Consider the following 18,813-nt stretch of genomic DNA (forward strand, 5'->3'; position numbering starts at 1 on the left):
AAACCGAAAAGTAACCGATGAGTTTATTGTCTCAACCCAACCCGTGTTGTGTGTATGTGTGTACGTGTGACATTAACATCGTCGTCGTCGCCGCCACCGTTGCCATTGGTTGCGCTTTTGTATGGTGCATCTGGTAGTAATCGGGAATGCAGTAAAACCATGACATATTGCTCTTTCTCATATTCTTTCCGTTGCCATAATTTCCTCTATGAATGATCCCGTTTTTCCCCTTCTCTTTCCTCCCAAAACAAAAAAAAAAACGTTTTTCCTTCCACTCCCCCCAGCAGATGCGTGCGGTGCGGCCGTTTTGCTTCAGCTTCGTCTTAAGCACGAGCAGCAACAAGCCAAAAAGAAGCTAATGAAATCCAAATCCTTGCCCGACATGAAGACAATAAGTTAGCTGCTTTACGCACGCACAACCCATCATATCCCCCTACCGCCGATCGTTTGGCACTCCCCACAGCGAGAAGATAACCATTTTGCGTGCGCGTGCCTGTGTAATATCTCTTATTTCCTTTTTGCATCCGTTTGAAAATAAACTTCATCTTGTGAGACACGTCTTTCTGTACTATTCTCTCATCGAATAAATTGGTGTTTTTTTATAAAAATCAGCAGCATACCCGAAGAAAGAAAACGCAGGCGGATGGTGTTTTTTTTTTGCTATCTCGCTATCTCTCTATTTCCCCTTCACTTCCGCTTGTTCTTCTTGTTCCAGCTTCTTCATGAGCGTTTCCCGCTCGACCGCTAGTTGAATTTTTCGCTTTTCCGCTTCGATTGCCTCGAGATCGATATTGGCCGTTCCGAACTTGCTGTGGTGATGTTTTAGCAGTGGTTCCTCCTCCACATCGGTTTGCTTTTTGAGTGAATCGCGTATAACCTGGTCCCGGTTCGTGTGCCATTTGTACTGCCAGAATCGTACCTCCTCCATCGTAGTGCCGGTCGCACGCATAATCCCAAGCGAAAGACCACCGGCTAGACCGCCGAGTACCAGGCCCACCAGCCCACCGGATGCCATCCCGTGGAGACCCATGCTAAATTTGTACATAGCACCCGTAACGCTACCGGCAGCCATGTATTCGTACAGCGAGGACTTTCCCCGGTACACCGAAACCATCGTCTGGATGCCACTGGAAAGGGTATGGATGCGAAACTTAATGTTGAAGCAAATGAACGGATCGTTTGTGATACTAACACGTAGCTCGTGGTAAAGAGTGCCAATCGCCAACCCCATCGGAATGCACCCTTGGCAAAGTTAAGCGTAACCTGGTCTTGTAACTTTTTCTTCGCCTCAAAGCTAGACTGAAACGCCGTTGCCTGGTTACGTTCGAGAAAGTTCATGTACGCGACGCGTGAATTAACGAACCCACCGTAGCAGGCACCGAACAGAAAACCAACAAAACCGGCTTGGTAGATGGAATTAAGCTCGCTCGAAACACGACCAAATTCACTAAAAGGACATAGTTGCGGAAGCATATTAACAAAAGGAGTGGTAGGTGGTGAGTATAAAAGGCAATGTTTCTACTTACTCAATCGTAAACATCATTTGTAACCGCTCCATGCCGGTTTGTTTATCACCGGGCGCCTCCTCGTACATGCTCTGTACGGTTTTGGTGTCAATTTTAATCTGATCATGATCGTTCGCGGTGAATGGCAACAGTCCAGCCGACACGATACTACCCGGGACGCAAATTTTGCGGAATTTCCGCCACAGTAGTATCCTGGATTGCATGGTGCAGAGAAAAACGGAACCGAATCACTACCGTGGAATAGTTTGCATAACAACAAAGCGCGCGTGTGTGTGTTTTCTTTGCTCAACACAATTTTGACAATCAGCTGTTATTGAGCACCGCTGTAATAAGAGTTTAAAGGCCGTACCGCATAGGCAGCCGCTGTAAAAAAGCTCCTCGGTTTTTTAAATCGGGATGATATATTTTTATTTATTTTATTTATTTATAATTAATAAAATCGGGATGATATACTAGCGGTATTTTTAATGTTAGATTGTGCCACTTTTGTAGAATGGTTAGAACAATTTCAAAGTCATGTCCGCACCCAAAATAAGAACTCTTTTTGACCCAATAATACGATCTGGTACATCCATCTTGAAGCTATGAAAGAGTTAACCAATGTCGATCCTCGCCTGTGTAATTGAAGTGGCGATGGAATCCATCCAGTTCCGTCAATATTTTCTTATAAATTCCTTTCCCTACTACCATAAAACCATTTTTCTAAAGCAATCTCACAAAAGAAATGAAAAGTAAGTACACATGGTTGCAGAGAGACATTCTCTTTTGTTTGACCACCTGAATGGTAGGCGGAAGTTACATCGATCGCTGTACACCAATATTGAACTTGATCTCAACTCTCTTCCTGCGTAGAGCATACAAAAACCACACAAGATCGCACATTATAATTATGCGGTGGAAACACATTTTACTCTCCCTCTCTTGTTCGAATTGGACACTTCCAACGGCGTTGTGTCGGAACTGTGTCAACAAGTAACTTTCTCTCGCGGGCCCAAAATGAAACTCAAAGTGTGAACCCACCTTCGTGTGCACCTCTGTCCGGTCAGCATATTTTGGCCAATGGAACCAACGATGATGACGGTGATGATTGTTGTTAACGGCTCTGGCAGTCCTAGGGAGCGTGTCCCATTCAGTTTCGTTTTCGATTTCATTGTCGGTGGATGTGAATCTCGGGTAAATCAGCTACGGAATCGAAAAAAATTAACGAGATGGCTTTCCCCTACAGCATAGACTTTGTGGAGCCTGAACAGAACGAACAGTTGCTGAAAGATTTTCATGGTTTGTGAAAAAAAACACCATCCGCCTGCGTTTTCTTTTTTCGAGTACATCAACTATTAAAATGCTACTTAATGCTTCTTTTGTTTTAGGTGAACGTACCGGATTTGTGCAAGTTGGAGAAAAGCGATGGTTTTTCCCGTCCCGTTTTAAGCAGTATGCGGAAAGTTTGTACTCGTTCGAAGCACGATCAGACGATACTTGGGTAGTGAACGTTTTGCAATGTAGTAAAAAAAAGAAAAATTTGAAATGCTAAAAATGCATTGTTTTCCGCAGATCGTCACCTTTCCACGATCGGGCACAACGTGGTCGCAGGAGATGGTTTGGTTGATATGCAACGAGCTTGACTTTGACACCGCCAAAAGCATACCGTTGACGCAGCGATTTCCCTTTTTCGAGTACGTACAACCGTCTCAGATGAGTGACGGCACTTTAAACTTTCTTATTATTAAAGGTTCCACCTGTTTGTGCATGATGAGATGAAGAAGGAATTTATGAAGGAAAACGCAAACGATGAGGAAAGCATAAAATTCATCCATCAGATTGCTCAGCCCGTCGGTCAGATGCTGTCGGAAATGAAGACTCCTCGGTACATAAAGACTCATCTGCCCATTTCGTTGCTACCACCAAGTGTGTTTGAGAAGAAAGCCAAGGTAGAGATAATGAGCAGCAAAAACAAAAATACATAACATATGCAAATGATAACAATTCTCTTTCGTTATAGATCATTTATGTCGCTCGTAACCCTTCCGATGTGGTTGTCTCCTACTACCATCTGAATCGTTTGTACCGGACCCAGGGATATGTTGGAGATTTTGAAACATTTTACAACTATTTTGAGAAGGATTTAAGTAAGTTTGGTACTTCGTTGTAAGCACTTCGCATGTATTTGTGTAACAATTTGTTGTTTTTTTCCCCTGCTTTCAGCTCCCTGGTCACCGTACTGGACCCACATTAAGGAAGGTTGGGAAGAGAAGAATCGTGAAAATGTGCTCTTCATGTACTATGAAGATATGAAACGGAATCTGCCTGATACCATCCGCAAGACGGCTGCGTTCCTAGATAAATCGTTAACCGATGAGCAAATCGAAACCATGTGCACCCATCTGGACATTCGAAACTTTCGCAACAACAAATCGGTCACGTGCGAGGAGCTAAAGACGGTTGGTATCCTGAACAGTGGCGAGCAGGGATTTGTGCGTAACGGGCAGGTACGGGGCAATGCGGAAGAGATGACCGACGAGATTAGACGGCGGATTAATGAATGGACCGAGCGCAATTTGGATGGAACCGATATCAAATTCCCGGACTGTTAAAGGACGTATCGTTAACAATTAGCAGGTTGTGGGCTCAACATCTAGGATACACTCGAGTGCCTTGAGGATAAAAAAAATATAAAATATAAAATCTTCACTATTACTTGTTTTTATGCTTGGGAATAATATAAAATGTTTTACAAAAAATTGAACAGTAATATTTTAAAGGTGCACAATGAAACTGTTAGGAAGGAAAATGACAGTTGGGGAACTGACGTACGAGGGACAGCTGTCAGAACAATGGTTGGGACAGGTAGCTGTCAAAGATGGGTCAACCCGGCAGTAGCGAGATAAACGGGGGAATAGGTGGCACCGTTTTAAAGTTTTGGACAAAATAAATAACTAAAACCATCACCAAGTATTCTCCGTGCTATTCATTTGGAAGTTGTGACAACATAAAAGCCTTTAAAACGGTGAAAAAAAGGTGAAATGGAAGTGGATCGGAAGGATTGCTGCCAGGCTTGCAGTGATCAAGTGGACGATGCAACTTTTGTGGCGTGTGATAGTTGCGACTCATGGTGGCATTTTTCGTGCGTCGGTATAACGGAATCGCCGGAAGCCGTGGAAAAGCGGAAGTGGTTGTGCGTCGCGTGCACGGGCAGAGAGCGTTCTGGAGCGGTAAAAAGGACGCCGATCAAGCACGTGGCGGCACCAACAGGTCCAGCAACACATAACCTCAAACGGGTTGAGGTTATGATGCCCACGGTAGAAAGCGTCAATCTTTCTCCGCGTGAAACAAGCGACGGCGTGTTGGAAAATCCTAACCTCAAGTTGGTTGAGGTTACGAAACGCTTGGCGGAAGGCTTCAACCTGCACTCACGGAATACAACCGACAGCGTGGCGGCAAATTCTAACCTCACTCTTGCTAAGGGATCCGACAGTATGGCAAACAGGCTAGCCATAATGAAGCGACGGCAAGAAGCGGAGAAGAAACGGGTGGAACTGGAGTTGCAGCTGCGGTTCGTGAAGGAAGAGGAGCAGATTTTGGCTGAGGAACTGGGCGTGCAAGTGACCGCTGAGACATCGACAGTGATACCATCCTGTGCGGAGGGTGGTTCGATGGAACGTGTGAGACGTGAGGAGCGCGGTTATGCCCAGCAGGAGGTGAATGTGCATCGCAACATACCAACCGAATTACCCGTGTTTGCCGGGGACCCGGCGGACTGGCCAATATTCATCGCGCATTATGAGTATACTACGGACAAATTCGGCTTTTCCAACTGGGAAAATATGTTGCGTTTGCAAAAGGCGCTGAAGGGTCCCGCTCTAGAGGCAGTGCGTAGCCGTTTACTTTTGCCGGAAGTGGTACCGCAAGTGATAGCAACGCTGCGCTCACGTTATGGTCGGCCAACGCATCTCATCTCGGCGTTAATCGAGAAAGTGCGTAGGATGGCTGCACCCTGCATGGAGAAGCCCGACACCATCGTGGCGTTCGGTGAAGCGGTGCAAAGCATGGTGGACCATATGAAGGCCGCTGGACGAGAGGCGCATCTGACTAACCCGTTGCTGCTACAGGAGATCGTGGACAAGCTACCGATGACCGAGAAATATAATTGGGTGCGATTTGTACGGCACATCGACGAACCAGACCTCCGGATGTTTGCAGAGTACATGGCCGAGTTGCAGAGCGCTGCGGAGACGTTAACCAACCGGGAGTTACCATCGTGGAAGGCGGCGGAAAGGAAGAAGCCCAGCACCAAGGCTTATGTGCACGCACATGTCGATCATCAGGAATCAACAACATCTGGGAATAACTCAACGCAGGTAGGGAAATCATTGCGTTGTTTTATTTGCGATAAAAGGGGACACGATGTGGGAAAATGTTTTGAGTTTGTAGCAATGTCGGTTAAGGAACGGTGGAATAAGGCTCGTGCACATTCTTTGTGCTTCGGCTGCCTGGGCAAGCACAACTGGCGGACGTGCCGCAACAGGCCAGTGTGTGGCAAAGAAGGGTGTACGTACCGACATCATGCGTTGCTGCACGGAGTGGAGGAGTCTCGGCGAGTCAGCAATGAGATCGGCGCTTCGGAACCCGGGGTTGGAAGGAACAATGGTGGTGCTATTGCGGAAAGCAACCATCATCAGTACGCATCGTCTTCGTCGAAGGCACTCTTCCGGATTGTGCCTGTCACCGTGTATGGTCCGGCTGGAGCGGTGGCAACGTTTGCCTTTTTGGATGAAGGTTCATCCATGACGTTGGTTGACGAGGATTTGGCAGAGAAATTAGGTGTCAAGGGTGTGGTGGAGCCTCTTTGCATTCGTTGGACCGGCAATACAACAAGGGTCGAGGCTGGGTCCAGACGCGTAAATCTCGAGGTGGGTCCGATTGGTTCTACAAGGCGTTTTGCGGTCAATTCGGTACGTACGGTTCCAGCCATGAACCTACCGCGGCAATCCTTCGTACAGGACGAAGGGAGGTGGGAACATCTGAAGCAGCTGCCGATACAGGAATATAAGGATGCGGAACCCAAGATGCTTATTGGGTTAGACAACCTGAGGCTGACGGTTCCCCTCAGGACGGTAGAGGGCGGAGATGGTGATCCAATCGCAGTCAAAACGCGTTTAGGATGGTGTATCTACGGGAAGCCGACGAACCAGGGGGGTGATAGACTACTGCACATCTGCGAGTGCAATAGCCCAAACAATCTTCACGACGCGATTGGCAAATTCTACGAACTGGAGCAAATGGGGGTGGCGTACACACACGTTCAGGATGACCCGGATACCCAACGTGCTCAACATCTATTGGAGGTTACCACGGTTCGTGTTGGAAGACGTTTCGAGTCGGGTTTATTGTGGAAGGTGGATCATTCAGAGCTTCCTTCAAGCCTCGCTATGGCGAAACGTAGGTTCGATTGTTTGGAGAAAAGGATGGAACGAGATGGTCAGCTCAAGCTGCAGGTACACCGTCAGATTCGCGAGCTGCTGGACAAACAGTATGTGCACAAGGCAACGAAACAGGAACTGTCGGAGGCTAACCCGAAACGAATTTGGTATTTACCAATAGGAGTGGTTACTAACCCAAACAAACCTGGAAAGGTGCGTTTGATTTGGGACGCTGCAGCTAAGGCACATGGCACATCACTTAACGACATGCTGCTTAAGGGTCCTGACGAGGTTATGTCTTTACTTGGAGTACTATTCCGTTTTCGTCTGTATGCAGTGGCGGTGTGTGCAGACGTAAAGGAGATGTTTCTACAGATAAGAGTGCGGAGAGAGGACAAGCATGCACAGCGCTTCTTATGGCGGTACAATCCTTCGGACGAGCTGGATACCTACATCGTGGACGTTGTGACATTTGGCTCTACATGTTCACCCGCGACAGCGCAGTATGTCAAGAACCGGAACGCGAAAGAGCATGCCGAGAAATTCCCACGTGCGGTTGAGGGAATCCTTGAGAGCACATATGTGGACGATTTCTTAGACAGCTTTGGGACGACGGAGGAGGCGTGTCGAGTGTCTAACGAGGTCCGGAAAGTATTCAGCAATGGCGGATTCGAGCTAAGGAATTGGAGCTCGAATAGTGCAGAGGTAATTAAACACCTCGGTGAGCAGAACAGCGGAAACATCAAATATTTATCAACCATGGGGGATGATATCGAACGCGTATTAGGAATGCGTTGGCATCCTGCATCCGATACATTGGGATTCTGCACACGGGCGTGTACGGTGATAGCTGACTTCCTAAAGGCAGAGCGGATTCCAACGAAGAGAGAGGTATTACGATGTGTGATGTCATTGTATGATCCTCTTGGGTTGTTGGCGATATTCGTGATTCACGGCAAAATCCTGATACAAGATCTATGGCGAACCGGCACGCAGTGGGATGAAGAAATAAATGGCATCCAATACAGCGAATGGCGCAGATGGATAGAACTTCTCCCAACGATTGGCGACATACGCATTCCGCGTTGTTACTTTACCGAAGCATCGAAGAAAACGTACGAGAATGCCGAATGGCATGTGTTCGTCGATGCCAGCCAGCACGCATATGCATGCGCTCTTTATCTTCGCACGATCGATGAGTCCGGTGAACCGCAGTGCACCCTGGTTGGAGGAAAGGCTAAGGTGGCGCCATTAAAGCCCCTTACGATACCGAAGCTAGAACTCCAAGGTTGCGTGTTAGGCGCACGGTTCTTGCGCTACACGCAGGAACACCATCCAATTCGTGTGACACGACGAGTGCTCTGGACTGATAGCACGGTCGCTCTGTCATGGATAAGAGCGGATCCCCGAAACTACAAACCCTTCGTTGCCCATAGAGTAGTCGAGATTCTGGAGAGCACGGCAGTGGATGAGTGGCGATGGGTGCCGACAGACCACAACCCAGCGGATGAGGCAACGAAGTGGAAGGGTAGGCCGAACTTCGACTACGACGGAATCTGGTTTAAAGGGCCGGAATTCTTGCTGAACGGAGAGGACGACTGGCCGCAACAAAGATCGACCGACACAGGCACGGGAGAAGAAATACGGCGGGTAAATCTTCACACCGAGGGCCCTGATACCAGACTGTTACTCATACCTTATGAACGGTTTAGCAGGCTGGAGAGACTGCAACGGACAATTGGGTGGCTTGTGCGTTATGTAGGCAACCTGGACAAGAAGAGGAGAAGCGAGCCAGTTCTGGAAGGAGTTCTCAGCCACGAGGAACTCTATAAGGCTAACATCATCTTGTGGAAACAGACCCAGTGGACATTCTACTCGGAGGAAATTCGTGTCCTGAGCACCCAAAATGGCGATGAGGTACCCCGCGGGACGGTAGCTAAACAAAGCCGTATATACAAGCTATTGCCATTTCTGGATGAAGAAGGCGTTTTACGGATGCGAGGAAGAATAGGAGAAGCGGCGGAAGTACCCTATTCCGCAAAGTATCCAGTAATTCTACCGGGGAACTCTAAATTGGCTGAGCTAATAGTGGAGCGTTATCATCGAGTCTATCGCCACGCCAATAACGAAACAGTAGTGAACGAGGTACGACAACAGTTCCAGATCCCGAGGCTGCGAGCGTTGGTTGCGAAAACGGTGAGGAATTGTGTGTTCTGTGCAATCCGGCGGGCACTACCACAAGTACCACCAATGGCACCGCTACCAAAGGAGAGACTGGCACCGTTCGTCCGGGCGTTTACCTTCGTTGGACTCGACTACTTTGGCCCGGTATTGGTAAAGAGAGGAAGGTCGAATGAAAAGAGATGGGTTGCCGTATTCACCTGTTTGACCATACGAGCGATCCATTTGGAGGTAGTGCATAGCCTAGCGACAGAATCATGCATAATGGCGGTCAGGCGATTCGTGGCGAGGCGAGGTGCACCGATAGAAATCTTCAGTGACAACGGGACCAACTTCGTGGGCGCTAGCAGACAACTTCGGAAAGAAATCGAGCAGCGTAATGAAATCCTGGCAACGACTTTCACCAATGAACACACCCGTTGGAACTTCAACCCGCCTGGTGCTCCCCATATGGGAGGCGCATGGGAGCGTATGGTGCGCTCAGTGAAGGCTGCGATCAGCACGGTAATGGAGGTGAGGAATTTACCGAATGACGAGACATTCGAGACCATATTGTACGATGCTGAGGCCATGATCAACTCTAGACCGTTGACGTACGTACCGTTAGATCCGGAGAACCGAGAGGCGATTACACCAAATCACTTCCTGTTGGGAAGTTCTTCGGGAGTTAAACAACGGCCGGTACTACCCACTAACTATAGAGACAGCCTAAGGGGGAATTGGAAGTTAGCGCAACATATCCTAGATAGGATGTGGAGAAGGTGGATTAAGGAGTACCTTCCGGTAATCACGCGTCGATGTAAGTGGTTTGAAAATGTCCGAGAGGTAAGGACAGGGGATTTGGTACTGATAGTAGAAGGGACAATTAGGAACAACTGGAAGAGGGGTATGGTAGAAGGAGTTATTACAGGAGTTGATGGGCATGCGCGACAAGCGTGGGTTCGCACCACCACAGGAACGCTAAGAAGACCGGTAGCGAAACTAGCATTACTCGACATAAATACAGGGTGACCATACATAGTTGGTCACGGGCTGGGGGAATGTTAGGAAGGAAAATGACAGTTGGGGAACTGACGTACGAGGGACAGCTGTCAGAACAATGGTTGGGACAGGTAGCTGTCAAAGATGGGTCAACCCGGCAGTAGCGAGATAAACGGGGGAATAGGTGGCACCGTTTTAAAGTTTTGGACAAAATAAATAACTAAAACCATCACCAAGTATTCTCCGTGCTATTCATTTGGAAGTTGTGACAACAGAAACCTTGTTTGAAATGTAATGGGAGGGGAAGGAACAATGAATGAAGCGTTACTTTAGCGTTTCGCTAGAGCTTTTCGATTGACAGTTGTGCGTGCTTACTGGCGGTTCAGTGACGCTTCCTTATTTGAGGTTGAATTGAAATGTTACACTTTAAAAAATTGTTTAAATATACTCTATTTTTCAATTGTAGTTTCGGATGTGAATGTTGTGTTAACTATAATGAAAAATTTTACAATGTGTTTCCAAAACGATAACATAAGATAAGCACTTAAATTAGGTAATGCCTACAAACATCCACTTCATGTCTCGTGTGAAAAACATGCGAGACATGAAAACGCTTACGACCTTGCGCTGTGTACAGGTACCCTATTTGCTAGAAGCCTGATTTGGACCAATCAGCGTTCGCCAAATATTCTTGAAAGCACCACGTAAGAAGGTCGTTCCATACGAGACACTGCAAAAGCACGGGCTACTGTGACGTCTTCAGCTTCAAAGCGTGAGAGTGAATACAACCGCATGATGCACTGTACGCAATCCGGCCTGTAGGTTCGTCTATGGCCGACGGCTTGGCTGGTAGTTTATTTGACAGCGGCTTTCCGTACGGCAAAGTGTATTCGTTTGTTAACTCGCCGAGAGGTAAGCGGCCTAATCCGCGATTCTCGCCGTTCAATTCCCGACCGCGATATTTCATTCTCTGTGTCGTTTCCGGTGGGTGTATAATTGTGTGTAAACTTGGTCTTTGAAAAACGGTGCCACTATGAAGTACTTGCTACTTCTAGTACTGGGTGTGTTCCTGATCTCAGGTAAGTGAGGGTGAATCCCGGTTTTTCTGGCTTTTCCATCACCCTTCGGGTGGTGTACGTGGCCAATCGAACGTTCGAGATGTGTTGCAATGTTCCAGCGCCATAGCGGATTATGTTGACGTGGTTCTGAACTACATATGGGATTAATGCAATTGCAGGAGCTCACCATGTGCGTGCGGAAGCCGATGATGACGACGACACACTGCCATTGGTGGACAATAACCTCGGTGCATCGAAGGAAGGCTCGCGTACTGATGCGGAAGCGGTCAAGCGCGAGGAGGAAGCGATCAAACTAGACGGTCTGAACGTGGCCCAGATGAAGGAGCTACGGGAAAAGTCGGAAAAGTTCACGTTCCAGGCGGAGGTGAACCGTATGATGAAGCTCATCATCAACTCGCTCTATCGCAACAAGGAAATCTTCCTCCGCGAGTTGATCTCGAACGCGTCGGACGCACTGGACAAGATTCGGCTGCTTTCGCTTACCGATCCGTCCGTGTTGGACAGCAATCGAAATCTAGAGGTAAAGATTAAGGCCGATAAGGAGGGCAAGGTGCTGCACATCATCGACACCGGTATCGGTATGACGAAGCAGGATCTGGTGAACAATCTTGGCACGATCGCGAAATCCGGAACAGCCGACTTCCTGTCCAAGATGCAGGAAAAGGAGAAGGCCGAAGGACAGGACGTGAACGATATGATTGGACAGTTCGGTGTCGGTTTCTATTCGGCGTTCCTCGTTGCGGACCGGGTCGTGGTGACGACGAAGCACAACGACGACAAGCAGTACATTTGGGAGTCTGATGCGGCCAGCTTTAGCATTGTGGAGGATCCGCGCGGTAACACGCTGGAGCGTGGTTCACAGATTTCGCTGCACTTGAAGGAGGAAGCGCTCGACTTCCTGGAGGACGATACGGTTAAGCAGTTGATCAAGAAGTACTCGCAGTTCATCAACTTCCCCATTTACATGTGGACGAGCAAGGAGGTCGAGGAAGAGGTGGTCGTCGAGGAGGAAACCACCGAGAAGCCAGCTGATACGAAGGAGGACAGCACGGACGAGGAGGAGGACGTGAAGGTGGAGGAAGAAGAAACGACTGACAGCGACAAACCGAAGACGAAGAAGGTGAAGAAAACGGTCTGGAACTGGGAGATCATGAACGACAGCAAACCGATCTGGACGCGCAAGGTGAGCGAAGTGACGGACGAAGAGTACACCGAGTTCTACAAGAGCCTCACGAAGGACACGTCGGAACCGCTTACTCAAACGCACTTCATCGCCGAAGGTGAGGTCACGTTCAAGTCGCTCCTGTACGTACCGAAGGTACAGCCATCCGAGAGCTTCAACAAGTACGGTACGAAAGCGGACAACATTAAGCTGTACGTGCGCCGTGTGTTCATTACGGACGAGTTCAACGACATGATGCCGAACTATCTGAACTTTATTCGCGGTGTAGTTGATTCGGATGATCTCCCGTTGAACGTGTCGCGTGAAACGCTCCAACAGCACAAACTGATCAAGGTGATCAAGAAGAAGCTTGTCCGCAAAGCGCTCGATATGATCAAGAAGATCGACAAGGAGGAGTACGATAAGTTCTGGAAGGAATACTCCACCAACATTAAGCTCGGTATCATGGAGGACCCAAGCAATCGCTCCCGGTTGGCTAAGCTGCTTCGCTTCCAGTCGTCCTCCACCAAGAACAAAGAGTACACCAGCCTGTCTGACTATGTTGCACGCATGAAGCCGAAGCAAGACAACATCTACTTCATCGCCGGTCCGAACCGTGCCGAGATTGAAAAGTCTCCGTTCGTTGAGCGGCTACTGTCGCGCGGATACGAAGTCCTGTTCCTGGTGGAAGCCGTCGATGAGTACAGCATCTCGGCACTGCCCGAGTTTGATGGCAAACGGTTCCAGAACGTCGCCAAGGAAGGCTTTACGCTGAATGAGTCGGAAGAATCGAAGGCACGGTTCGAAGAGCTGAAGACGGAATACGAACCACTGCTCAAGTGGTTGAACGATGTTGCGCTGAAGGACAAAATTGCTAAAGCCCAACTGTCCGAACGATTGGCCAACTCACCGTGCGCACTTGTTGCTTCGATGTTCGGCTGGACGGGTAACATGGAGCGTTTGGCACTGGCCAATGCGCATCAGAAAACGGACGATCCGCAACGCCATTATTATCTGAATCAGAAGAAAACGCTCGAAATCAATCCACGCCATCCGCTGATGCGTGAACTGTTGCGTCGGGTTGAGGTCGATACGGATGATCTGGTGGCGAAGGATATGGCGGTGCTGATGTTTAATACGGCCACACTGCGTTCGGGCTTCCAGCTGCCGGAAACGGCTGACTTTGCGGACAGTATCGAGCGCATGATGCGCCAAACGTTGGGTGTATCGCTGGACGAGAAACCCGAACAGGAGGTGTTTGTGGACGAACCGGCAGAGGATGCGGATGCTGGTGCGGACGAGGAAGAAGAAGCGATCGATGCGGACGCAGATGGAGAGCATGACGAGCTGTAAAATGCCCAAGAGCCGAGACAGACAACCGAGAAGCGCATTGTTTTTGCATGACTGAGATGATTGATTGAGTGTGTGTATGACTGGAGGCGGTGTTTATGGATGTGTAATTGTATTGTGTATGTAAGTCGCATATGTGTGAACTATAATGTAAGAATTCTAGTGTGTAGCGCGTCGGGCAAAGGACAAAGGACTGAGACATGAACCCATCCGTTTACTTCCGTTCCGTTCTCTGGAAGCCGGAAGCGAGATTCAGAAGACGAAAGCAACAACACAAATCGGGCAACAGCCCACACACCCACACTCACAGATACAGCTAGGTCCAGATAATCGAGTGGGACAAATTTTATTGTCCATAGTGACCCGAAAAAAGAAGAAGCTGAACAAACACTGCTAAACACTCCTTACTAGGATTACGTTTAAGAGTTAATTCCTTGTTTCCCTCCATTAGCTTTGTTCCTCGATGTTTTGTGTAATGAAAATGTGCAATTGATATCTGCACTGCATTTTGTGTTCATCGTGGTGTGGTGTACATGAGTAAAAGACTACTGAAAAATATTTTCCACCCTTTCTTTGCGATTTCCAAGAACAACAACAAAGTCAAGAAGCGAGAGTAATAGTTAAATTAAAGGAAAAACAACAGAGATGTAAAACAGAAGAAGACGACGAACCGTAAATAAAATTATCGTCAAAAATTATAATTGCTGTTTGATTTCTGTTTTCTAGGTTTAATGTGCATCATCCGATACGGTGGTGTATGGCAGAAAAAGGAAATTTATGCACAAAAACCACAAAGCCTCTATAATTATGTTTGTTTATTTTGTTTTAAAATTCAACGGACCACGTGAAGTCACGTGGTCAATATTTAAAATTCAACGGACCACGTGAAGCCACGTGTCAATATTATGTGGTCAGTCACAATAAATGAATAAACGCGGACGAAATAAATTAAAAACGTGGTGCGCGACATGTCCGGTTGGTGACGATTATAAAACAACGTTAAATTCACGGCACATAAAAATGGGTCATAGGGTCGCCAATTCGGGTACGGCGATCCTCCAGGTCGAGCATCGATCTTACGCGGAGCGATCACGGCAGGGCGTATAGGCTAAGAAAAGATAGTAGCACCTTGTGGTAGTAAACCGGGTTAGTTTACGCTCCAGCCGGGCCACCGGACGAACAGCTGATGGCCAACATACAACTGAAGCGTTTTCCAAAGCTCCATTTCTATTTAGGCCTGCCATGGACGGAGGAACGATCCATTTGGTCACCATAAAAAGAGTGTAAAACTAGAGTGTGGCTCTTTAGGTTCCTGTAAGAAATTGTTCCAGCTTCTTCCATGGCGACTGTAACTAACTTCTCACTATAGTGAGATGAGCCTATTCACTATAGTGAGAAATTGCCTGCGATCGTTTTGCCACCCAGCGAGCTAAATCATGCTTCTCACTAGTGTGACCAGATGCTTTTCACTCTAGCGAGAATCAAGATTTTGTTCGCTGTGAAGTGATCGCTCCAAAGGAATGGAAAGAGAGGGCGATAGGGTGCTACATCCTTTCTCTATTCACGCTCACAAGTTCTCCAGCATCAATCATCGCCGTCTATTCCACCTTAACAAACGTAAATTAACCTCACCAAATACCAATCAAGCGCCTTGCTCCAATGTGCTGGAGATATTCCGTTGCTTTTGTCGCTGAATGCTGTGAGTAGCAAGCAAGTGTGGTTTTGATTTGTAACCTGATCCTTTGATCTGTTGCGGGTTTGTCCTGAGCTGCTTCACCCTGTTGTGTGATCTTCCCTTGTAAAAAAGCATCCTGAATCTAAAACAAGTGAGTAAAACACATCAACCGGTTAACGTTGTTAGTGGAAAGCATGTCCAGCTTCTGCATGTATTACAACAAACAATCCCTAACCTCCAAAATTAACCTCCCGGTACATTAGTTCAGCTTAGCTAGCGACAATTAATTCTATCAGCATATTGGCACTATTGCCTGTGCAACTAAACCCCTTCCGGGAAGAGTGATAGATTGGCACAACGTCTCTTCCTCTCTCTCTCTATCTCTCCGGCAAGGACGGCCCGTTGGCAACGCCGTGTCTCCCCCCTCTCTAACAGGCCAACAATAACGAGGGCGCTGATAAGGCGCCCCCGGGAAATGTTTGTTGTTATTGTACAGCCGGATCATACGCTATCGATCTTGTTCTGTATAGTTGCTTTCGATTCGTTTTCTAGCGCTCCGTTTGTGGCCCTTCGGGAACAGTCTACGCGTGACTTCGGTAGTGAAAGGTTTGAAACGACGATACAGCAACACAACTACCATGGCTAGTGGAAAGATTGGTAAGTTTTTTTACTTCTTTGTCCGCTCGGACCGGCCAAACACGCCATCTGTAATCGAATTTCCATTTGCAGCCCTCGTTAGTGTATCGGACAAGTCCGGATTGGTGGAGTTCGCTAAGGGACTAAATGAGCTCGGCCTAAAGCTGGTAGCTAGCGGTGGCACAGCGAAAGCGATCCGTGATCAAGGTATCCCGGTGCGCGATGTTTCCGAGGTTACCGGAGCGCCCGAAATGTTGGGTGGTCGCGTGAAAACTCTTCACCCCGCCGTGCATGCCGGCATTCTGGCCCGTATGAACGAATCCGACCAGCGGGACATTCGCCAGCACAACTTCGAGCTGGCCCAGATCGTCGTGTGCAATCTGTATCCGTTTGGGTTGACCATCTCCAAGCAGGGCGTATCGGTAGCGGATGCGGTAGAACAGATTGACATTGGTGGGGTAACGTTGCTGCGTGCCGCTGCCAAAAATCACGACCGTGTCACGGTACTTTGCGATCCGAAGGACTACCCGAAGATATTGGACGAGATTCGCCAGCACGGCGATACGAAAAAGACCACCCGGCAGCAGTTGGCACTGAAAGCGTTCACACACACCGCCGAATACGACACGCTCATTTCGGACTACTTCCGCAAGCAGTACTCGTCAGGTGTGTCCCAGCTAAATCTACGGTACGGTATGAACCCGCACCAAAAACCGGCACAGATCTTTACCACGCTCGAACGGTTGCCGCTGAAGGTAGTGAATGCGGCACCGGGCTTTATTAATCTGTGTGACGCCCTAAACGGTTGGCAGCTGGTCCGTGAACTGAAGCGAGCGCTCGGCCTTCCGGCAGCTACCAGCTTCAAGCACGTTTCGCCGGCCGGTGCTGCGGTCGGTGTGCCACTCACCCTCGAACAGGCCAAACTCTGCATGGTGGACGATATGTACGACAGTCTAACACCGCTAGCTACGGCCTATGCCCGTGCCCGTGGTGCCGATCGTATGTCCTCGTTCGGGGACTTTGTCGCCCTGTCCGATACGTGCGATCTGGCCACGGCCAAAATTATCTCGCGCGAAGTCTCAGACGGCATTATTGCACCCGGCTACACGGAAGAAGCCCTCAGCGTACTGTGCAAAAAGAAGAACGGTTCCTACTGCGTACTGCAGATCGATCCCACCTACGAACCGGGTCCGGTCGAGCGTAAAACACTGTTCGGATTGCAACTCGAACAGCGCCGTAACGATGCTGACGTCAACAAGGCACTGTTTACGAACATTGTAACCCAGAACAAAACGCTACCGGAAGGTGCGGTACGTGATCTGATCGTGGCCACGATCGCACTCAAGTACACGCAAAGTAATTCCGTCTGTTACGCCAAAGACGGACAGGTGGTAGGAATTGGGGCAGGCCAGCAGTCACGCATCCACTGTACGCGTCTCGCGGGCGATAAGGCCGACAATTGGTGGCTGCGGCAGCATCCACGCGTTACCGGCATGCAGTTCCGGGCGGGAGTAAAGCGGGCAGAAATTTCGAACGCAATCGACAACTACGTGAATGGGACGGTTGGCAAGGACATGCCGGTAGCACAGTTTGAAGCGATGCTGCAAACGGTACCGGCACCGCTGACGGCGTCCGACAAGGAACAGTGGACACGGCAGCTAACGGGCGTTTCGCTCGGTTCGGACGCATTTTTCCCCTTCCGGGACAATGTGGATCGGGCAAAGCTGAGCGGCGTGTCGTACATTGCTAGCCCGGCCGGTTCGACGAACGATGCGGGCGTGATCGAGGCCTGCAACGAGCACGGTATCGTGATGGTGCACACGAATTTGCGCCTGTTCCACCATTAGAAACATTTAGAGAGGATTTTTAAAATCATATCGCAACAAATTGAATTTGTAAAAAAAAGAAAAGAATAAAACAAAACAAAAAATAACAGATTAAAATGGGAAAATAGCTTTCACTTCAAAGAACTACGTCACTAAAAAAAGGTTACGTATGTTGTTGTTTTTCACTTTCGTTTTTGCAAAGCAACCCGGCTATTGCTAGGCAGGGCCTACTGATGCGACCTTATCAACCGATCACCGGTCTTCCGTGTAGTTAGCAACGCAAGATTGAACCGACATTATCAAACTGTATGGCATGCATGTCTGGTGCAGTTGACCGAAAGGGCTGCCACTCTTTCTTACCGGTTCTCGGTGAGTGGAGGACTCAAGTCGCCCCGGGGATATCATATTACACTAAACCACACACGCCGGACTAACTGTAGCCTATGGCAGTGGTTGGCAAACCGTAAGTATTTTCTTATGGTATTGACCAGTACATTAAAAATTTCCTTAAGAGGAAAAACTGAGGCGGAAGACTGTGGTTTTTATTTTCCACTTCCATAGCTGTAATCTTCATGTATCTACGATAAACGATTGTTCGCCGATCGCTGAGAGTTTAGAAGTTACAACCGCTTTGCGATCTTGGCCTGCCGCAGCAGAGTCCGGAACCGGTCGCGGTCCAGCACCGTCGTCCGCCAATCCGTTAATTAAACAATAATGGATGAATAAAACGGAATATGCATTTTTTTTCAAAAACTACTGTTAATATATATACTACAAGCTGTGAAAACAAAAAAAGTAAATAGAAGGCGATTTTGTAATTCTCAAAATTTTTTAAAATTCTCAAAAGTTGTTAGCTTTCGTAACCGGTAAAATGCAAAACTCCCGTACAAAATGTATGAACTACCCGGGGGGGTAGGTGGTTCTAGTGGTTAAGAGTGTATTTTTGGTAATTGAAACGAAGGTTAAACCAAATGCCAGAA

The 18,813-nt window shown here is 48.3% G+C and overlaps 4 protein-coding genes across 4 annotated transcripts; 3 read left to right on the forward strand and 1 right to left on the reverse strand.

Moving 5' to 3' along the window:
• Nucleotides 1-676: 676 nt before the first annotated feature.
• LOC126558642 (RPII140-upstream gene protein) lies at nt 677-1,729 on the reverse strand. The gene is made up of 3 exons (XM_050214693.1): nt 1,527-1,729; nt 1,193-1,447; nt 677-1,127 (listed from the first exon to the last, which is right to left on the reverse strand). The coding sequence occupies exons 1-3, from the start codon at nt 1,727-1,729 to the stop codon at nt 677-679; spliced, it is 909 nt and encodes a 302-aa protein (XP_050070650.1).
• Nucleotides 1,730-2,734: 1,005 nt separating this feature from the next.
• Nucleotides 2,735-4,117, forward strand: LOC126558601 (luciferin sulfotransferase). The gene is made up of 6 exons (XM_050214641.1): nt 2,735-2,804; nt 2,894-3,006; nt 3,078-3,199; nt 3,256-3,454; nt 3,526-3,652; nt 3,729-4,117. Exons 1-6 carry the CDS (start codon nt 2,735-2,737, stop codon nt 4,115-4,117), a joined length of 1,020 nt encoding a protein of 339 aa, XP_050070598.1.
• Nucleotides 4,118-11,114: 6,997 nt separating this feature from the next.
• Nucleotides 11,115-13,699, forward strand: LOC126557143 (endoplasmin). Its single transcript, XM_050212819.1, has 2 exons — nt 11,115-11,184; nt 11,343-13,699. Exons 1-2 carry the CDS (start codon nt 11,139-11,141, stop codon nt 13,697-13,699), a joined length of 2,403 nt encoding a protein of 800 aa, XP_050068776.1. The 5' UTR covers nt 11,115-11,138.
• Nucleotides 13,700-15,885: 2,186 nt separating this feature from the next.
• On the forward strand, nt 15,886-17,877 carry LOC126557513 (bifunctional purine biosynthesis protein ATIC). The gene is made up of 2 exons (XM_050213308.1): nt 15,886-16,028; nt 16,101-17,877. Exons 1-2 carry the CDS (start codon nt 16,010-16,012, stop codon nt 17,852-17,854), a joined length of 1,773 nt encoding a protein of 590 aa, XP_050069265.1. The 5' UTR covers nt 15,886-16,009; the 3' UTR covers nt 17,855-17,877.
• The last annotated feature ends 936 nt before the right edge of the window (nt 17,878-18,813 follow it).

The sequence above is a fragment of the Anopheles maculipalpis genome, chromosome 2RL, assembly GCF_943734695.1.
Source record: "Anopheles maculipalpis chromosome 2RL, idAnoMacuDA_375_x, whole genome shotgun sequence".
In the NCBI taxonomy this organism is placed as follows: Eukaryota; Metazoa; Arthropoda; class Insecta; order Diptera; family Culicidae; genus Anopheles; species Anopheles maculipalpis.

What these genes read in the sequence shown, in the direction of transcription:
- LOC126558642 (XM_050214693.1), bottom strand. Translation starts at nt 1,729, where the DNA reads ATGCAATCCAGGATACTACTGTGGCGGAAATTCCGCAAAATTTGCGTC. An exon ending in CAAATGATGTTTACGATTGA is followed by an intron (nt 1,448 to 1,526) that starts GTAAGTAGAAAC and finishes ATGTCCTTTTAG; the next exon opens with TGAATTTGGTCGTGTTTCGA. An exon ending in CTCTTTACCACGAGCTACGT is followed by an intron (nt 1,128 to 1,192) that starts GTTAGTATCACA and finishes TACCCTTTCCAG; the next exon opens with TGGCATCCAGACGATGGTTT.
- LOC126558601 (XM_050214641.1), top strand. Translation starts at nt 2,735, where the DNA reads ATGGCTTTCCCCTACAGCATAGACTTTGTGGAGCCTGAACAGAACGAA. An exon ending in GTTGCTGAAAGATTTTCATG is followed by an intron (nt 2,805 to 2,893) that starts GTTTGTGAAAAA and finishes CTTTTGTTTTAG; the next exon opens with GTGAACGTACCGGATTTGTG. An exon ending in CTATTTTGAGAAGGATTTAA is followed by an intron (nt 3,653 to 3,728) that starts GTAAGTTTGGTA and finishes CCCTGCTTTCAG; the next exon opens with CTCCCTGGTCACCGTACTGG.
- LOC126557143 (XM_050212819.1), top strand. Translation starts at nt 11,139, where the DNA reads ATGAAGTACTTGCTACTTCTAGTACTGGGTGTGTTCCTGATCTCAG. An exon ending in GGGTGTGTTCCTGATCTCAG is followed by an intron (nt 11,185 to 11,342) that starts GTAAGTGAGGGT and finishes ATGCAATTGCAG; the next exon opens with GAGCTCACCATGTGCGTGCG.